General features: G+C 46.2%; 1 protein-coding gene across 10 annotated transcripts in view; it reads left to right on the top strand.

Annotated features, from left to right (window-relative positions):
* LOC104320491 (ubiquitin-associated protein 2-like) overlaps window positions 1-14,723 on the top strand; it is a 204,438-nt gene that overhangs the window by 180,273 nt on the left and 9,442 nt on the right. For 6 of the 10 annotated variants that reach the window (XM_069775292.1, XM_069775293.1, XM_069775289.1 and 3 more), the window contains 4 exons: window positions 7,799-7,877; window positions 9,351-9,565; window positions 11,499-11,598; window positions 11,682-11,786. In XM_069775292.1, coding sequence (XP_069631393.1) covers window positions 7,799-7,877; window positions 9,351-9,565; window positions 11,499-11,598; window positions 11,682-11,786 — 499 coding nt within the window. Of the gene's footprint in view, window positions 1-7,798; window positions 7,878-9,350; window positions 9,566-11,498; window positions 11,599-11,678; window positions 11,787-14,723 lie in introns of all 10 variants that reach the window. The other 4 variants (XM_069775291.1, XM_069775290.1, XM_069775286.1 and 1 more) reach the window with 1 other exon arrangement.

The following is a 14,723-nucleotide window of genomic DNA, read 5'->3' as shown; positions in this document are numbered from 1 at the left end:
ATCGAAGGGTGTGGAGAGACACAAGGCAGGGTAGACAGCTGTTCAATGCCCTCTGTCTCCAAGGCAGCTATACCAAAGGCCCACAAATACTCTTTGGGTCCTTAAAATACCCTCTCCTGAGATAGTCTATGCCAAGGATGCACGGGGCCTCTGGGCCAGTCACAGTGGGGTGTTTCTGCCCTTCATTCCCAGTTAGGCTTACTTCAGCTTCCAATACAGTTAACTCTTGGGACCCCCCTGTCACAGCAGAAATACAGATGGGTTCTGCCCCTTTATAACTTGATGGCATTAGAGTGCACTGTGCGCCGGTGTCCACTAGAGGCTTATATTCCTGTGGGTCTAATGTGCCAGGCCATCAAATCCACACAGTCCAATAGACTTGGTTATCCCTTTCCTCCACCTGGCTGGAGGCAGGGCCCCTCTAATCCTGGTCAGAGTATCCATTACCCACTTCTCGTAAAATTGACTTAGAAGTTCCTTCAAGAGGATGAGAAGTAAGATCAGCCCTTCTACTCTGTTTGGAAACTGGAGCGGCAGCACCCTTTTGTGGTGGTTTTTCCTCACAACTCACGTACCTGTGCATCTAGGACCAAAGTGGGTTTTCCATCCCATTTCCTCATGTCCTCTCCGTGGTCACATAGGTAAAACCACAGGGCACCTCGCGGTGTGTACCTTCTATATTCTCTCTCTTGGGCAGAGGAACGCTCACTCCTAATAGCTGAGACATTGGTCCTTACAGGTGGGAAGTAGGACATATCCTCTTTGAATTGCTGGAAATCCCGGGACAGCTTCTCCACAGCCGCAATGCAGGCTTGTAGGGAGGAGGAGAGATTTTCTTTGTATTGCCGGAGTTGGCGAGCCATTTCATCTGCCGTCGGTGCCTTTTCGTCTTTCCAGGTCATTATCGCCAGTGAGTTGGCATAGGACGATGGTGCGCTCTGTACAAACTTCTGCCACATGGGTCGTGTGCATTGGACTTCGTCTGGATCTTTGGGTAATTGTGGGTTGTCTGGGTCATAATGAATCGCCTCTAGCACGGCTAATTTCCTCAGGTACTGGATACCTTTCTCCATGGTGGTCCACTTGCTTGATTGACATATAACATCTTCCTTGAAGGGGTACCTTTCCTTCATGCTTTACAGGAGTCGCCTCCAGAGGCTGATGGCTTGTGTCCCTTTTCCAATTGCCTTTTCAATGCCACCTTCCCTGGCAAGCAATCCCAGCTGCTTGGTTTCCCTACCTTCTAATTCCAAGCTATTAGCCCCGTTGTCCCAGTATCAGAGGAGCCAGGTGATAATATGCTCACCTATACGGTGGCCAAAATCTTTTCGCATATCCCGCAGCTCACTCAAGGATAGGGACTGTGTTATTACCTCTGGTTCTGCCTCTTCCTCCTGTTCCCGTGATGACCCTGGTTCACCTTCATCCTTCGCTAAGCGAACTGATTTTTTTGTATATTTCTTCTTCTGTATGGGGGTAACTGATACTGGTGCAGGTTGGTCTGCTGGTTCAGTTGCAGTATCGCTCACCAGGTTTTGGGTAACCGCAGTGTGTGTCGCCAGGGTTTGGGTAGCCGCAGTGCTCGTCGCCGGAGCATGCTAATTCCTAGCAGTAGGGCTAGGACCATGCTGGTCTCAACATCCCAAGGGTATTCAAATTTTTCAAAATTCTCAAACACCATTGTAACTGGACTGAAGGAGAAAAGAGAGGGGAAGAAAGGTACCCCACCCATAGATTGGCTTTCCAAGGAGGAAAGGTAAATGGTGTAATGATTAATAGTTTCCCACAGATGGCTCCCGCAGTATAAAGGTGACAATGCTGAGTGCAAATACCAGATTAATCCCTTAACTGATAACTTTATCATACCATAAACCAGTGTTATACAATATATCAAAGCGAAAACCTTAATCCACCTCCCACGGATGATAAGCAGCAGCAGAGGGACTACATACAGCAAGCGAGGTGATACATAACAGAGTTTTAAAAACCAGAGCAACAACTCTAAGAACACATAAATCAACATAGTGACCAGCGAGTATTAGACCAATATAATGAATGCTTATAACAAATTTGTTTTAACAAGCTCTGGTCAGGTTTGTCATTATCTCAACCCTTCGTGCCCCACGTTGGGTGCCAAAAAGGACTGTTGTGGTTTAACCCCAGCCAGCAACTAAGCACCACGCAGCCGCTCACTCACTCCCCCCGCACCCAGTGGGATGGGGGAGAAAATTGGGAAAAGAAGTAAAACTTGTGGGTTGAGATAAGAACGGTTTAATAGAACAGAAAAGAAGAAACTAATAATGATAATGGTAACACTAATAAAATGACAGCAGTAATAATAAAAGAATTGGAATGTACAAATGATGCACAGTGCAATTGCTCACCACCCGCCGATCGACGCCCAGTTAGTCCCTGAGCGGCGATTCCCCCCACCCCCACTCCCCCCAGTTTATGTACTAGATATGACGTCTCATGGTATGGAATACCCCGTTGGCCACTTTGGGTCAGCTGCCCTGGCTGTGTCCTGTGCCAAATTCTTGTGCCCCTCCAGCTTTCTCGCTGGCTGGGCATGAGAAGCTGAAAAATCCTTGACTTTAGTCTAAACACTACTTAGCAACAACTGAAAACATCAGTGTTATCAACATTCTTCTCATACTGAACTCAAAACATAGCACTGTACCAGCTACTAGGAAGACAATTAACTCTATCCCAACTGAAACCAGGACACAGTGGCTCTTGCCATTGGTCAGGGGAGGTGGGAGGACAGAGGTGGGGAATGGGGCAGTGGTCCAGATGTGGTGGTGGTGGTGGCGTGGGTGGGGCCGTGCGGGTTGGTCTGGGTCGTTGGGCTAATTGCTTGTGATGCAGGTGAGGTTGTGGAGGTGTTGGAAGCAGATGCGAGCTTTGAGGCGGACATGGTCCCAGGGGCTGTGGTTGTGGATGAGGACGAAGTCCTGAGGAGGACTGAGGACATCTGAGGAGGGTTTGCTTTCTTCGGTCACCTCAGAGAAGACAGAGCCAATGAGGTTGCCTCTGCCTGGTATCACAGGGTATTTTTGGTTAGAAGAATATCGGGAGGACTGTAGTACAACCTGGAAGTTGCATCTTGGAGGTCCTGCTGTGTACCTGAATATATTTGGTCCCACTTGTTTTCTTGCTCTCCAGGTGCATGGGAAGTCCCCATTTGTGTTTGCACAGAGTAGTATCCTTGCAGTGATGTGGTGGTGGAGGTGGTGTGACTGAGCATGGGGAACCACCTCTTTGTCCTGTGTGGGAGGAGGCCAAAGCTGCTGAACTTTTGTGTTGTCTTGCTCAGGCTTACCTGGGGAGGGCAAAGCACCCGGGGCAGATATTTTTGGGGTGGTGGTTGGAGGGCGAAGGAACAGCTGGTAGTGAGTGGGCGGTTTCCTTCATGGGGAATGCTGTGCTGGGCTGTGCTGGTTGGTTTGGACCATGTTGGGTGGTGGTGTTTGGGGGATATATCTTTTTGTTTGCTAAGGATGTGTTGGGGTGAAGAAGGCCTAGGCCGATGCACTCTATGTAGTGAGGCAGGTCCCCATGGTCACTGGTGTGTGAGCACAGGCAGGAGCATCCTGGGCCAGTTGTGGTGGTTGTAGGAGAGCAATGAGCAGTCCTGGGCATCTCCTGTGTTTTTTGTGGCTTTTTGGTGTTTCTTGGGTGGGGTTGGTAGCACTGAGGCGCTGTTCCTTCTCCAAATTTCTGCAGGCCTTGGTGGGTCCCCTCCTTACCTCTTTGAGGTGCACCTTGTCCATGCCACCCTGCTTGGCCCCAAGCAGTGCTGTGGCATTGCTGAATGGTTGTTTGTGATGGGGTGGTGGTTTGGAGGTGACTTTCATGTCTTGGCAGTGGGAGAGGGTTGGGAAGGGAGAGGGTGGGTGGTGGGAGAGGAGGATCATGCAGGGCAGGCATCATGTCATCTGGGCGAGTGTGTGCTCCAAGGGTCCAGCATCAGCAGGAGATGCCTGTGGGCTTGGAGGACCATGGTGGGTCCCTGAGAGTGGCCTGCTGTCCAAAGCCTTCGACCAGGGCAGGAGGCATCAGTGGGATGGGCTGCAGGAGGGGAGGCTCATCCCTGCCTGCCTGCAGAGACCACCTCTTTTCTTTTTTTTCTTCTTTTTTTTTTTGAAAAAAGTCTTTATTTCCAACAAGTGAATAAATAAATAAAATATATAAATTAATGGCCAGATAAATAGAGTTCTGTGATAAATAGTCATTGTTATGAGAGTCCTGCAGTGTCCATGGGGACTTTCCCCTCCATCAGGGGAGGTTGCAGTCTGGATGGGCTAGATAAGGCTGTGGGTAATAAATACCACCCCTCTCCCCATCGCCTTGCGGCTGTCCATGAGCGTGCAGCACAGCAATTTCCTCCTCCTTCCTTTCCAGCAAAGATGTTGTTGTGGTGCGGGTGTGTGGGCTGTGCCGCAGCCTGGCCCTGGCCTCACCACGGTGCTGCTGGCCTCTCTGTGGTCATGCCTGTTTTCATGTTGGCATGGGCTCCTGGCTGGAAGAGGTGTGAGCGGTGCTGAGCAATCCCAGCCCGGGCTGCTGCTGCTGCCTCTACTCATCAGGCGGGGCTGTGGGATTGTGGACACAGCCATGGTGGAGCTGTGGGTGCTGCGTGGGTGGTGCTGGGCAGGAGCCTGGTCAGGCTTTGTGGTGGTGTGGGTGGGCGCTGTGCTTGGGGTGCTGCCAGGTGGCCAGCTTTATGTGGTGCCGCGGCTTTCCTTTCATCATCATCATCTAGACAGAATTTCTGTTTCCATTTTCAGTTTTGCTTTCCACTTGCTTTCTCCTGAGGGCTTTTGTTGTGCTTGTCAAAGTGTGAGCAGGAGGTGGCTGTAGGGAAGGGGAGCTGGTTCTTTCCCAGGGCTGCTGTCAGGGTGTGGGGGGAACCTGGCTCCTGTGCTGTTATGGTTCAGCAGGGGATGAAAGTAGCGGCAGAGGCTTTTGGGGTAGCTGTGTTGGGGATGTTTCAGGGTTTCCTTTTCATCTGTTTTTTGAGTGGTCTTGCTTGGTTTTTATTTTCAAGTTTCTCTGCCTACCAACATCTATTTTTCTTATTTCATGCTCTGATATATCATATATATGAGTTAATGCATGTTTTCCTTTATTGACAAATATTTTTAGTTTGTCAGTCTTTTTTTTTTTCCCTCTATGTCATCTGCAGCTTTGCTGGTGGAAGAGTTTTTCCTCTCTGCAAATATCTTGCAGAATGTTTTTGGGGTCATCTGTCATCCCCCCTGCCCCCCCCCCCCCCCGAGTTATTTATCCTCAGTGTGTTGATATTTATAAATAAATGCATAAATGTTGCAAAGGATTTTTCATCAACTATTCATGCAATGATTGTGATTTCTAGATTTTGGGGTTTTTTTTATTGTGTTTTGAATTTGTTGTAGAAATTAGGCAACATTAGGTGTATGGGAGGCAGGAGCTGGTGGGAATATTTGTCTTTGACATGCTGGTCCATTTACATCTAGAAAGTGAAAGTGGGCAGAATCCCAAGTGCAAGTCATCACTGCTTCCTGGGAAGCTTCCAGCAGCGAGAGGTACTGGCGGCTGCTGATACAACGAGAACGGGGGTTTTCCCTGAGGGTTGTTTTTTGGGGGGGAGGGGGGGTGTTCTTTTTTAATTTAACTCAATTTCTTAATGTGTATGTTGATGCTGTAAGTTCTCACTGTGTTGGGGTTTTTTTTGGGGGGTGGGGGTGTGTGTTTGTTTTGTTTTAATTTTTGTGTGTATTATTACATTGGGATATGCTATCTTTTCTGTTAGTCTGTTTCAGGCTGCCTGTGTAGTAGAGATCTTACAAATGTCTTAGCTGGTGTGTGTGGTACCTAGCGAGCTGCTTGGTGGAGCTTAAATCTATTACGTCAGATCACTTACCATTTTTCAGTCCTTTTCTGTCTCACCTTTTGAGTCTATTCCTGATATTTCAGTTTTGACTTTAGGCACCTTCTACTGTGTGCCTTCTGTAGGTCAGGAAATACCCGTGTTGTTTGAAGAGCAGAGTATCTCTTCCAATGTTTTCCTATGGGAGGGCATGAAGTGCACAGATAACTGGCTTGCACTTGTATTTTCTAATGATTTTTGTTTTGAATGTGTGTATGCACAGGTGTGTGGGATAGGGATATGCAGTGTTGATGTGGTTTTCTCCCACCTGAGGGGCAGTGGGAATAATTGCAATCCTTAGACCCTCTTCTCATGTGGATTTGGTTATATTTTGTCTGTTTTATATGGGGGAAAATGCTAGTGTGTCAGTTCCAGTTCATATCCACCGAATCCTGTTCAGATCTTATCTCCAAATCTGCTTTTTGTGTCATTTTCCTCAGAAGGAGATGGGAGCGCTGCTTTTGAGTAACCTGCAAAGACTTTTAATAGGAATTTGGTTGTGTTTTGTTAAGTGATTCATGCCGGAGTTGATGAGGTGGAATTGCCTGGGAAGGAAAGGATGATGAAATATGGCACTGTTTCAAGTTACAGAAAGCACCTGCAATAATAAATCTTTGCTGGATTATTTCATGTTCAGTGATGGAGGATTGGGTGTAGGAGACGGGGGTGATGCACAGAAATGCAGCAAGGTGGAAGGTGCTGTCAACTCTGAGAAAGCATTTGAGGTGCTGGGGGATTTGCGGAGGCAAGTATGAAGAAGGAGGATGCTTTTCCAGTGTTGAAGACTGGAAATGGATACGTTAGTGGTTAAAGCATTAACTCTTGATGGATTGGAGGTGGTAAGGAGTAAACCATGAGAATTAGGAGGAAAACCACTTAGCAGAGTACCAGCCCCACATGTGGAGTTCACCCAGAGAGGGAAGGGCAAACTTTTCTCTTTTTCTCCCAAACTGAAGACAAAATGCTGCTTTGGTTTTGCTGGTATGTCCTGTCATCTTGAAGTGCGAGCTTTCTAGGATGAGGACTGTCTTACCTTCCTGTAGAGGACCTAGAAGAATGATCTAAGACAGTGGTCTCCCACCTTTTTTGATTGCACACCCCATCAGTAAAAAATTTGTGAGCACTCCCAATATGTTTTTATTTTATAAATTATATACATATACTACTGTACTAATACGTATGTTATAAAACATACACAAAAATAAAAATTAAAAAAAAGATGAGAGAAAGGTTAAACAAACACTATTTTTAATTTTATTTAATTTTATTTATTAATGGTACCAAAAACATTTTCTTCATGCACCCCAATGGATTGTCTTGTGCACCCCACTTTGGAGACTACTGATCTGAGGTCTCCTGTAACATAGTTTAAATAAATATTCCAGTCATCAGGTGGTAACTCTTTCTCCAGTTTTTTTTAATGTTTGTGCTGTTTTCCTAGCTGATGTTTTTACTTTTAGAAAACAGGGCATGGTACAAGGGTAAAACCTTTAGACTACATCCATGTTGTGATTACAGTCCTGGCCTGACCCCAGGTCTTTGGCCCCTGATGGTCTGTTGCTCTTCCAGGCACAGTCTTGCTGGAATATGACAGCTCAGAGCTGAGAGTTGGGGGGGGGGGAGTGTTTAGTTGTTGCCTTTAACTTACCATTAAGAGATTAAGTATTTGTATATGATGTTAAAAATGTCTATAAAATAGGGTTGTTTTGAAGTTGAGGATCCAGGTAAATCTCCAGCTCTCCTGTAAGTGATAAGGTCAGCTTCTGCCCAAGCATCCTTTAGTTCTTGCTTTTTAAATTTTCTTATGCATATAATACAGGGTTCATAAGATCTGTCCAGCTCTGTTATGGTTTCAACTATTAATAAACGATGTTGTCTCTTTCTAAGGATTACTACGGAATTACATTCCCTGCTCCTGCAACCTTGACAGGCAGAGATGGGAGCCTTGCTAACAACCCGTACTCAGGTGAGTGCTATTTAAAGACGAGGATGATAAGTGAGATGTGCTGGTTTCTAAATGCAGGTCATCCTGCCGTTGCTGAAAGAGCACTCGCTTTTCCCTTCTGTAAGCAGTTAAACCCATCAGTCCAAACTAGTCAAACAAAAGCGAGCATCTCCCTTTCAACCCTGACATTGTTTTTTGGGGATTTTTTTCCTTCATGGTTTTGGTCAGTAATTCATATGTGACTTCTGGGAGTATGTTGGATAGCCTTTGAGAATAAGTGCAAAATTGTTATGAATGTAAATGGCAGTGTCATCTAGTGCCCTTCCCAAGCACATACAGGTGCTTGAAAAATATTCCATAGCTTAATCATTCTTCTTGAAATTCAACTGGCTTGCTTTCCTTTTTTGGCACTGGAATAGACCCCCCTCACCAGCTCCTCATACTTTGTTACTGCTATTTTAGCACTTGTATGTTCCCAGCAGGAGCTGCATCTAGCGGACTCTCCCTCACCCTCCCCAAATCTAATGAACTTCATTCCCAAAAGCATGTGGTCTAAGAAGCCCTTCCTCATTCCTGCACTTGCTCTTCAGTTATCAGTGTGCAAAGATGACATTAATGCCATCCAGGATTTTCAGCCAGTGGTTTTCTTTCACTGCCATCTGATTACACCTTAAAACTGTAGCCATAGGTGTTATAATTCCTGTAATGCTGGTATTAAGTGTTGTCACACTTTTTGGTAACCAACATAAAGGAATACTAGTTGGGAATGAGACAGATGTGATTGACATATGTCACCTCCCTAAAAACATGTGTACATGCTGCTCTGTAGGCTGCCAGAAAATGCAAGTGTTTGGGGTTTTTCCGCTGCATAATCAGTTCTCTTGGGAGGCTGCTTCTGGGTTAATAACCAAATTTCCCTTCCTACTTCTTCAATAAGGTGGCCCGCAATGCAAGCCTTGCTTTCCTGGCCTTCAGCTACTGCCTCCAGAACTTTGGTGGTGTGAGGAACCGGACATCTTGCTTGACAAATAAACAGACATTGACAAAAATATGCCCATCACTGCCTGTAAATCCTAACTTGCTTTCAGCCCATGAAGCTTAGCTAATCAGTTTAACCTCCAGGAGAGTCACACTTTAACCCAACAACCATTTGCTCTTTGGCTATTTACCATACTTCTGCTTTTAGCATGTTTTATTGCAATGATCTGATAGTAATGAATCTGCTCAGACCATGTGAGATAGGTAAGTATTGGTATCTCCATTTTATCAATGGATTAGCCATGGCACAGAGTTCTGTGCCATGAACAGATAATGTCCCTGTGGTCATCAGGAAGAGACCGGGAGAGTTCTTCCCATGAACAACTGCAGCCTTTCAAGTGTAGGATGTGCTCTCTTCTGTAGTTGTCTACTTGTATTCAGAGGATTTGAATCCTTTGAATCCTCTGCTTTTGGAGTGGCTTTGATAGCTTTTCTGATCAGTTCTTTCTTTTGCAGGTGACGTAACAAAATTTGGCCGTGGGGATTCTGCCTCCCCTGCTCCTGCTACCACACTTGCCCAGCCGCAGCAGAACCAGACGCAGACTCACCATACAACTCAGCAGCCCTTCCTCAACCCGACCCTGCCCCCGGGGTACAGCTACACTGGGTTACCTTATTACGCTGGTGTGCCTGGCGTACCCAGTGCGTTCCAGTATGGGCCAACCATGTTTGTAAGTGTGACAACCTAAACTGTAACCCTCCCTTCATGCCTCACTAGTTTTGCTCTCTTCAGCCCAAACCTTCTACATCTTTGAATCACAGGATGGTTTGGGTTGGAAGGGACCTTTAAAGATCATCTAGTCCAACCCCCCTGTCATGGGCAGGGACATCTTTCACTAGATCAGGCTGCTCAAAGCCCCATCCAACCTGGCCTTGGACACTTGCAATGATGGGGCACCCACAGCTTCTCTGGACAACCTGTTCCAGTGTCTCACCACCCTCATTGTAAAAAAATTTCTTCCTTGTGTCCAATCTAAATCTACCCTCTTTCAGTTTAAAACTCGTCCCTTGTCCTGTCACTACAGGCCCTGGTAAAAAGTATCTCTTTGTCTTTCTTATAAGCCCCCTTTAAGTACTGAAAGGCTGCAATAAGGCCTCCCTGGAGCCTTCTCTTCTCCAGGCTGAACAACCCCAACTCTCTCAGCCTTTCTTCATAGGAGAGGTGTTCCAGCCCTCTGATCATTTTCATGGCCCTCCTCTGGACCGGCTCTAACAGGTTGTCCTGATTTCGGCTGGGATAGAGTTAATTTTCTTCTTAGTAGCTGGTACAGTGTGCTTTGGATTTAGTGTGAGAATAATGTTGATAACACACTGATGTTTTAGTTGTTGCTAAGTAACGCTTATCCTAAGTCAAGGATTTTTCAGTTTCCCATGCTCTGCAAGCGAGATGTACAAGCAGCTGGGAGGGAGCATAGCCAGGACAGCTGACCCAAACTAGCCAAAGGGATATTCCATACCACAGAACATCATACTCGGTATATAAACTGGGGGGAGTTGGCTGGGAGGCACGGATCGCTGCTCGGGCATCGGTCAACGGGTGGTGAGCAATTGCATTGCACATCACTTGGGTTTTTGTTTTTTTATTATATTCCTTTTCATTAGAATTATTATTATATTTTATTATTGTTAGTATTAAATTTTATTTTACTTTAGTTATTAAATCATTCTTATCTCAACCCACGAGTTTTACTTTTTTTTTTCCTGATTCTCCTCCCCATCCCACTGGGAGGAGTGAGCAAGCGGCTTAAACCACAACACAGGTCCATGTCTTTCTTGTGCTGGGGGCCCCAGAACTGGTTATGGTACTCCAGGTGGGGTCTCATGACAGCGGAGTAGAGTCATGTTCCCCAGTCTGCAAGGGATCTCCAAAAAACGTGCAAGCATGAGAAAATAGCTGCAGTCTCTTCCCCAAGAAAACAGGAAATTTAAAAGGCCAGAACTCATGGACTCCTGTGCAGGTTACTGTAAATAGCAGACAGCTACAGCTCGTGGACTCAGTGTTCCTGAAAGCCTGTAGCAGCCTCTGGAGAGTCAAAGGGAGACCCAAAGCTGAGTCAGCAAGCTAAGAGTGCCTAGGAAATCCTTTCAAGGATGGAAGAGACCCCATTAAGTCAGAGAGCAGGGCTGGTAGTCTCAGGAGGGAGAATGTTATTTGGGAAGAGGTGATGCTCCAGGCAGAAGGGTAGATGAGTCTATTTTAGGGCCCTGTAGGACTGTGTTTTATGAAACAGCCTCAGGCAGGAGTTGGTGTTTCATTTGATTCTGGAGGGAGAGCACTGTGGTTGCTCCTTCTTGGGTTTGTGAGTGAGAATTTGATGTTTACAGTCAGTGTATGAAAGAAATACGCAGCCTGTTCTGAGACAGGGTTGCACTGCAATCAGAGGGGCGGCTCTAGCAGAAAACTTGGGGCTTGCATAAATCCACTACAGCAAGTTACTGCTGGAAGTGTGAGTGCCATGTCCCATGCCATCCCAGTGCTCCCAACTCCAGATTAAATTTCCCATGTGAGGTGGAGGTGCCTTCCCCACTAGATGGCAGAGAGAGCTTGTGTTTTGCGTGCCATTCCCCAGTTAACAGCGCCTTTTATTCCCTTCCTTTGTCCAGGTACCTCCAGCATCTGCTAAACAGCATGGAGTCAACCTGAACACCGCATCAACTCCTTTCCAGCAAGCGAGTGGCTATGGGCAGCATGGCTATGGAGCAGGTATGCTTACCACTGTGCTTTTCACGTGAGCGTCTGCAGAGCTGCTTGCACACTGTAACACCTTGTCTTGTACACACCAGCAGGCTATGATGACTTGACGCAGGGAACGGCAGCTGGAGATTACAGCAAAGGAGGCTACAGTGGGTCATCTCAAGCACAAAAATCTGCTGGCACTGGACCTGGGAAAGGTAACACATGAGACTTGAGGTTGCTCTTGAGTGGGATTTGGTAGGGCAAACACAGTCAACCCAGCAGCCAGCTCTAAACAGGGTCACGATCCAAGCTGTTTCTCCATCTCCCATATACAAAATGCTTTTTTAATGGCCCAAGTGTTCCTTCTAAGCCTCTTGGCTGAACTTTGCATAAGGATTTGTGTGGCTGATGCGCAGCTTTGATGTGCGGAAAACAGACTCCACAATCAGTGAGATTGTAAAGTAGGTATGTTCATTCAGCGCTGGGCGGCACGGGGGGTAGTCCCACCAAAGTCGTGCGCACCCGACTCAGCAGTTCGCCTCAAGTTTATACAGTCAGGTATTACATATTCACAATACGCCTATATATATGCATGACCTATCCCCGCTTCATATTAAAATTAGCTCCGAGAGGTCATTTCCATAGTCCCCTCCCAACTGCGCCTGCGCAGGGCCTCTTTATGGTGGTCGTCTGGTGGTCGCAGAGATGAGGATAGATGACTCCTCTTCGTCACCGCTAGTAACCTTTTTCCTTGCGCAGGCTCAGTGATTTCTTGGTATTCACCCAAGCCGCAAGACCAGTCTTAGCTGGCTCTTGGGGCCTGCTCCTGCTTCTTATCAAGGACTGTCTTTACCTCATTGGCTGGTTCTTGGGACCAGCTCTTCTTATCAAGGACTGTCTCTACCTCAGCTAATTTCAACAATGTAGGCACTAAACATCATCTTTCACCCCCCTTTATTATGTCTACTGAGATTCTTTTGACCCCCCTTGTCTCAGTCCCCCCTTTTCTAGAAAATAGTAAATTCTTTTACTATATTTAATCCTAATACTTCTAATACATTATTTCTCTATCTAGCATCCTCTCAAAGTATTTGTAAATAAGTATTTAGATCTCAAGCTTGCTCCTTGGACAAGGTCCAACTCAGGAACATAACAATCAATGTCTCACAAGTTTGAGCTTCAAAGGTCCTTTTTCCTGTGAAGTCCATTGTCCTTTGGGTGCGTTCTTCACCCTAGGGTGATGGATCCAGGCGTTCTGTTCCTTGATCTTAATCGCGGTGAAGGAGGTAAGTAGTACTTGAAATGGTCCTTCCCACTGCGGCTCCAGAGTTTTTTCTGTAAGAGACTTTATATACACATAATCTCCTGGTTGTATATTATGCACAGGCCCATCCAAACCTCTCCCTCGAGTCCCTACCACATGCTTCCTGATTTTATTAAGTTGCTTACCTAATGCCACCATGTAAGAAGTCATAATTTCATCCCCCGCTTGTACAGACACCCCTCTCTGTATCCCATAGGGTTGTCCATACAGAATTTCAAAGGGGCTCAGTCCTTCTTTCGCCCTTGGTACGCAGAAGGGCTAGGAGAGACTGAGGCCATGTCAGATTTGCTTCTTGTCCTAATTTCACAATTTGCTGTTTGATTAAGTGGTTCATTTTTTCCACTTGACCACTCGACTGGGGGTGATATGGAGTATGAAGCTGCCAATCTTTACCCAAGTGGCGGCTAATTTGTTGTACTATTTTTGAGACAAAATGTGGTCCTCTGTCAGAGGATATGGTTGCTGGAACCCCAAAACGTGGTATTATCTCTTGTACCAGTATTTTAGTTACCTCCCGAGCTTTAGCCGTTCTTGTTGGGAATGCTTCTGGCCAACCTGAAAAGGTATCAGTTAATACCAATAAATATCGATACCCCCCTTTTCTTGGAAGTTCTGTAAAATCAATTTGCCATTGTTGTCCAGGCCCATTGCCTTTTCCAATCTGGCTCATTTCCCGCTTGGGGGTGTTCTTAGGATTAGTCTGGAGGCAAAGATCACACTGTTGTGTCACCTGTCTCACCGTGGTGTATAAATTTCTAGCCACAATTTCTCTTATCAAATGATTATACAGCGCTTCTGTTCCCCAATGTCTTTTCCTATGTTCCTCCCATATCAAATGCCATAATAAGCAAGAGGGAACGATTAGCTTTCCCTCTGGGGTATGAGCCCACCCCTCTTCATTATATGACCCTTCTAAATCTCTAATGAGCTTTTGTTCTTCCTTAGTGTATTCTGGCTTACCTTCTAGGGAAATCTGTCTATCAGGAATTAAGGCCCCTTCTGTTTTTACCTTTGTTTTGGCCACTTGTTTTGCCTCTCTGTCCACCAGCTCATTCCCTTTTTCCAAATTTGAGCTCACTTTCTGGTATGCCTTAATATGCATAATTGCTACTTTCTTAGGGAGCTGGACAGCTTCCAGTAACTTCAGAATTTCTTCTGCGTGTTTGATATTTTTCCCTTGAGAACTCAATAGTCCTCTCTCCTTCCAAATTGCTCCATGTGCGTGTACAACTCCAAAGGCATATTTTGAGTCTGTATAAATGTTCACAACTTTGCCCTGGGCCAATTCCAGGGCGCGGGTTAGAGCGATTATTTCTGCCTTCTGTGCGGAGGTGTTCATGGGCAAAGCCCCTGATTCTATTACCTCTTGGCTGGTGGTGACGGCATATCCCGCATGTCTATTACCATTTAGGACGTAACTGCTTCCGTCTGTGAACCAAGTTTCTCCGTTTTCCATGGGGCTGTCTTTCAGGTCTGGGCGACTGGCCTATGTTGCTTCGATGGTTTCCAAACAGTCATGATGTACCGGTTCTCCTGTGTTCCCGCTGAGAAAAGAAGCTGGGTTGACAATGTTAGTGACTATAATCTCCACGTCATCCTGCTCTACCAATATAGCTTGATATCTCAGGAATCTTTGTGGAGAGAGCCAGTGTCCACCTTTTGCTTCCAGTACTGCTGATACTGTGTGAGACACCAGAACAGTCATTTTCTGGCCCAGAGTAAACTTTCGGGCTTCCTGTATATTCAGTATCACGGCCGCAACCGCCCACAGGCATCCAGGCCAACCTTTTGCAGTCGTGTCTAACTGCTTAGAGAGGTAGGCAACTGC

The sequence above is a fragment of the Haliaeetus albicilla genome, chromosome W, assembly GCF_947461875.1.
Source record: "Haliaeetus albicilla chromosome W, bHalAlb1.1, whole genome shotgun sequence".
In the NCBI taxonomy this organism is placed as follows: Eukaryota; Metazoa; Chordata; class Aves; order Accipitriformes; family Accipitridae; genus Haliaeetus; species Haliaeetus albicilla.
This window is presented reverse-complemented; position numbering and strand designations above follow the sequence as displayed.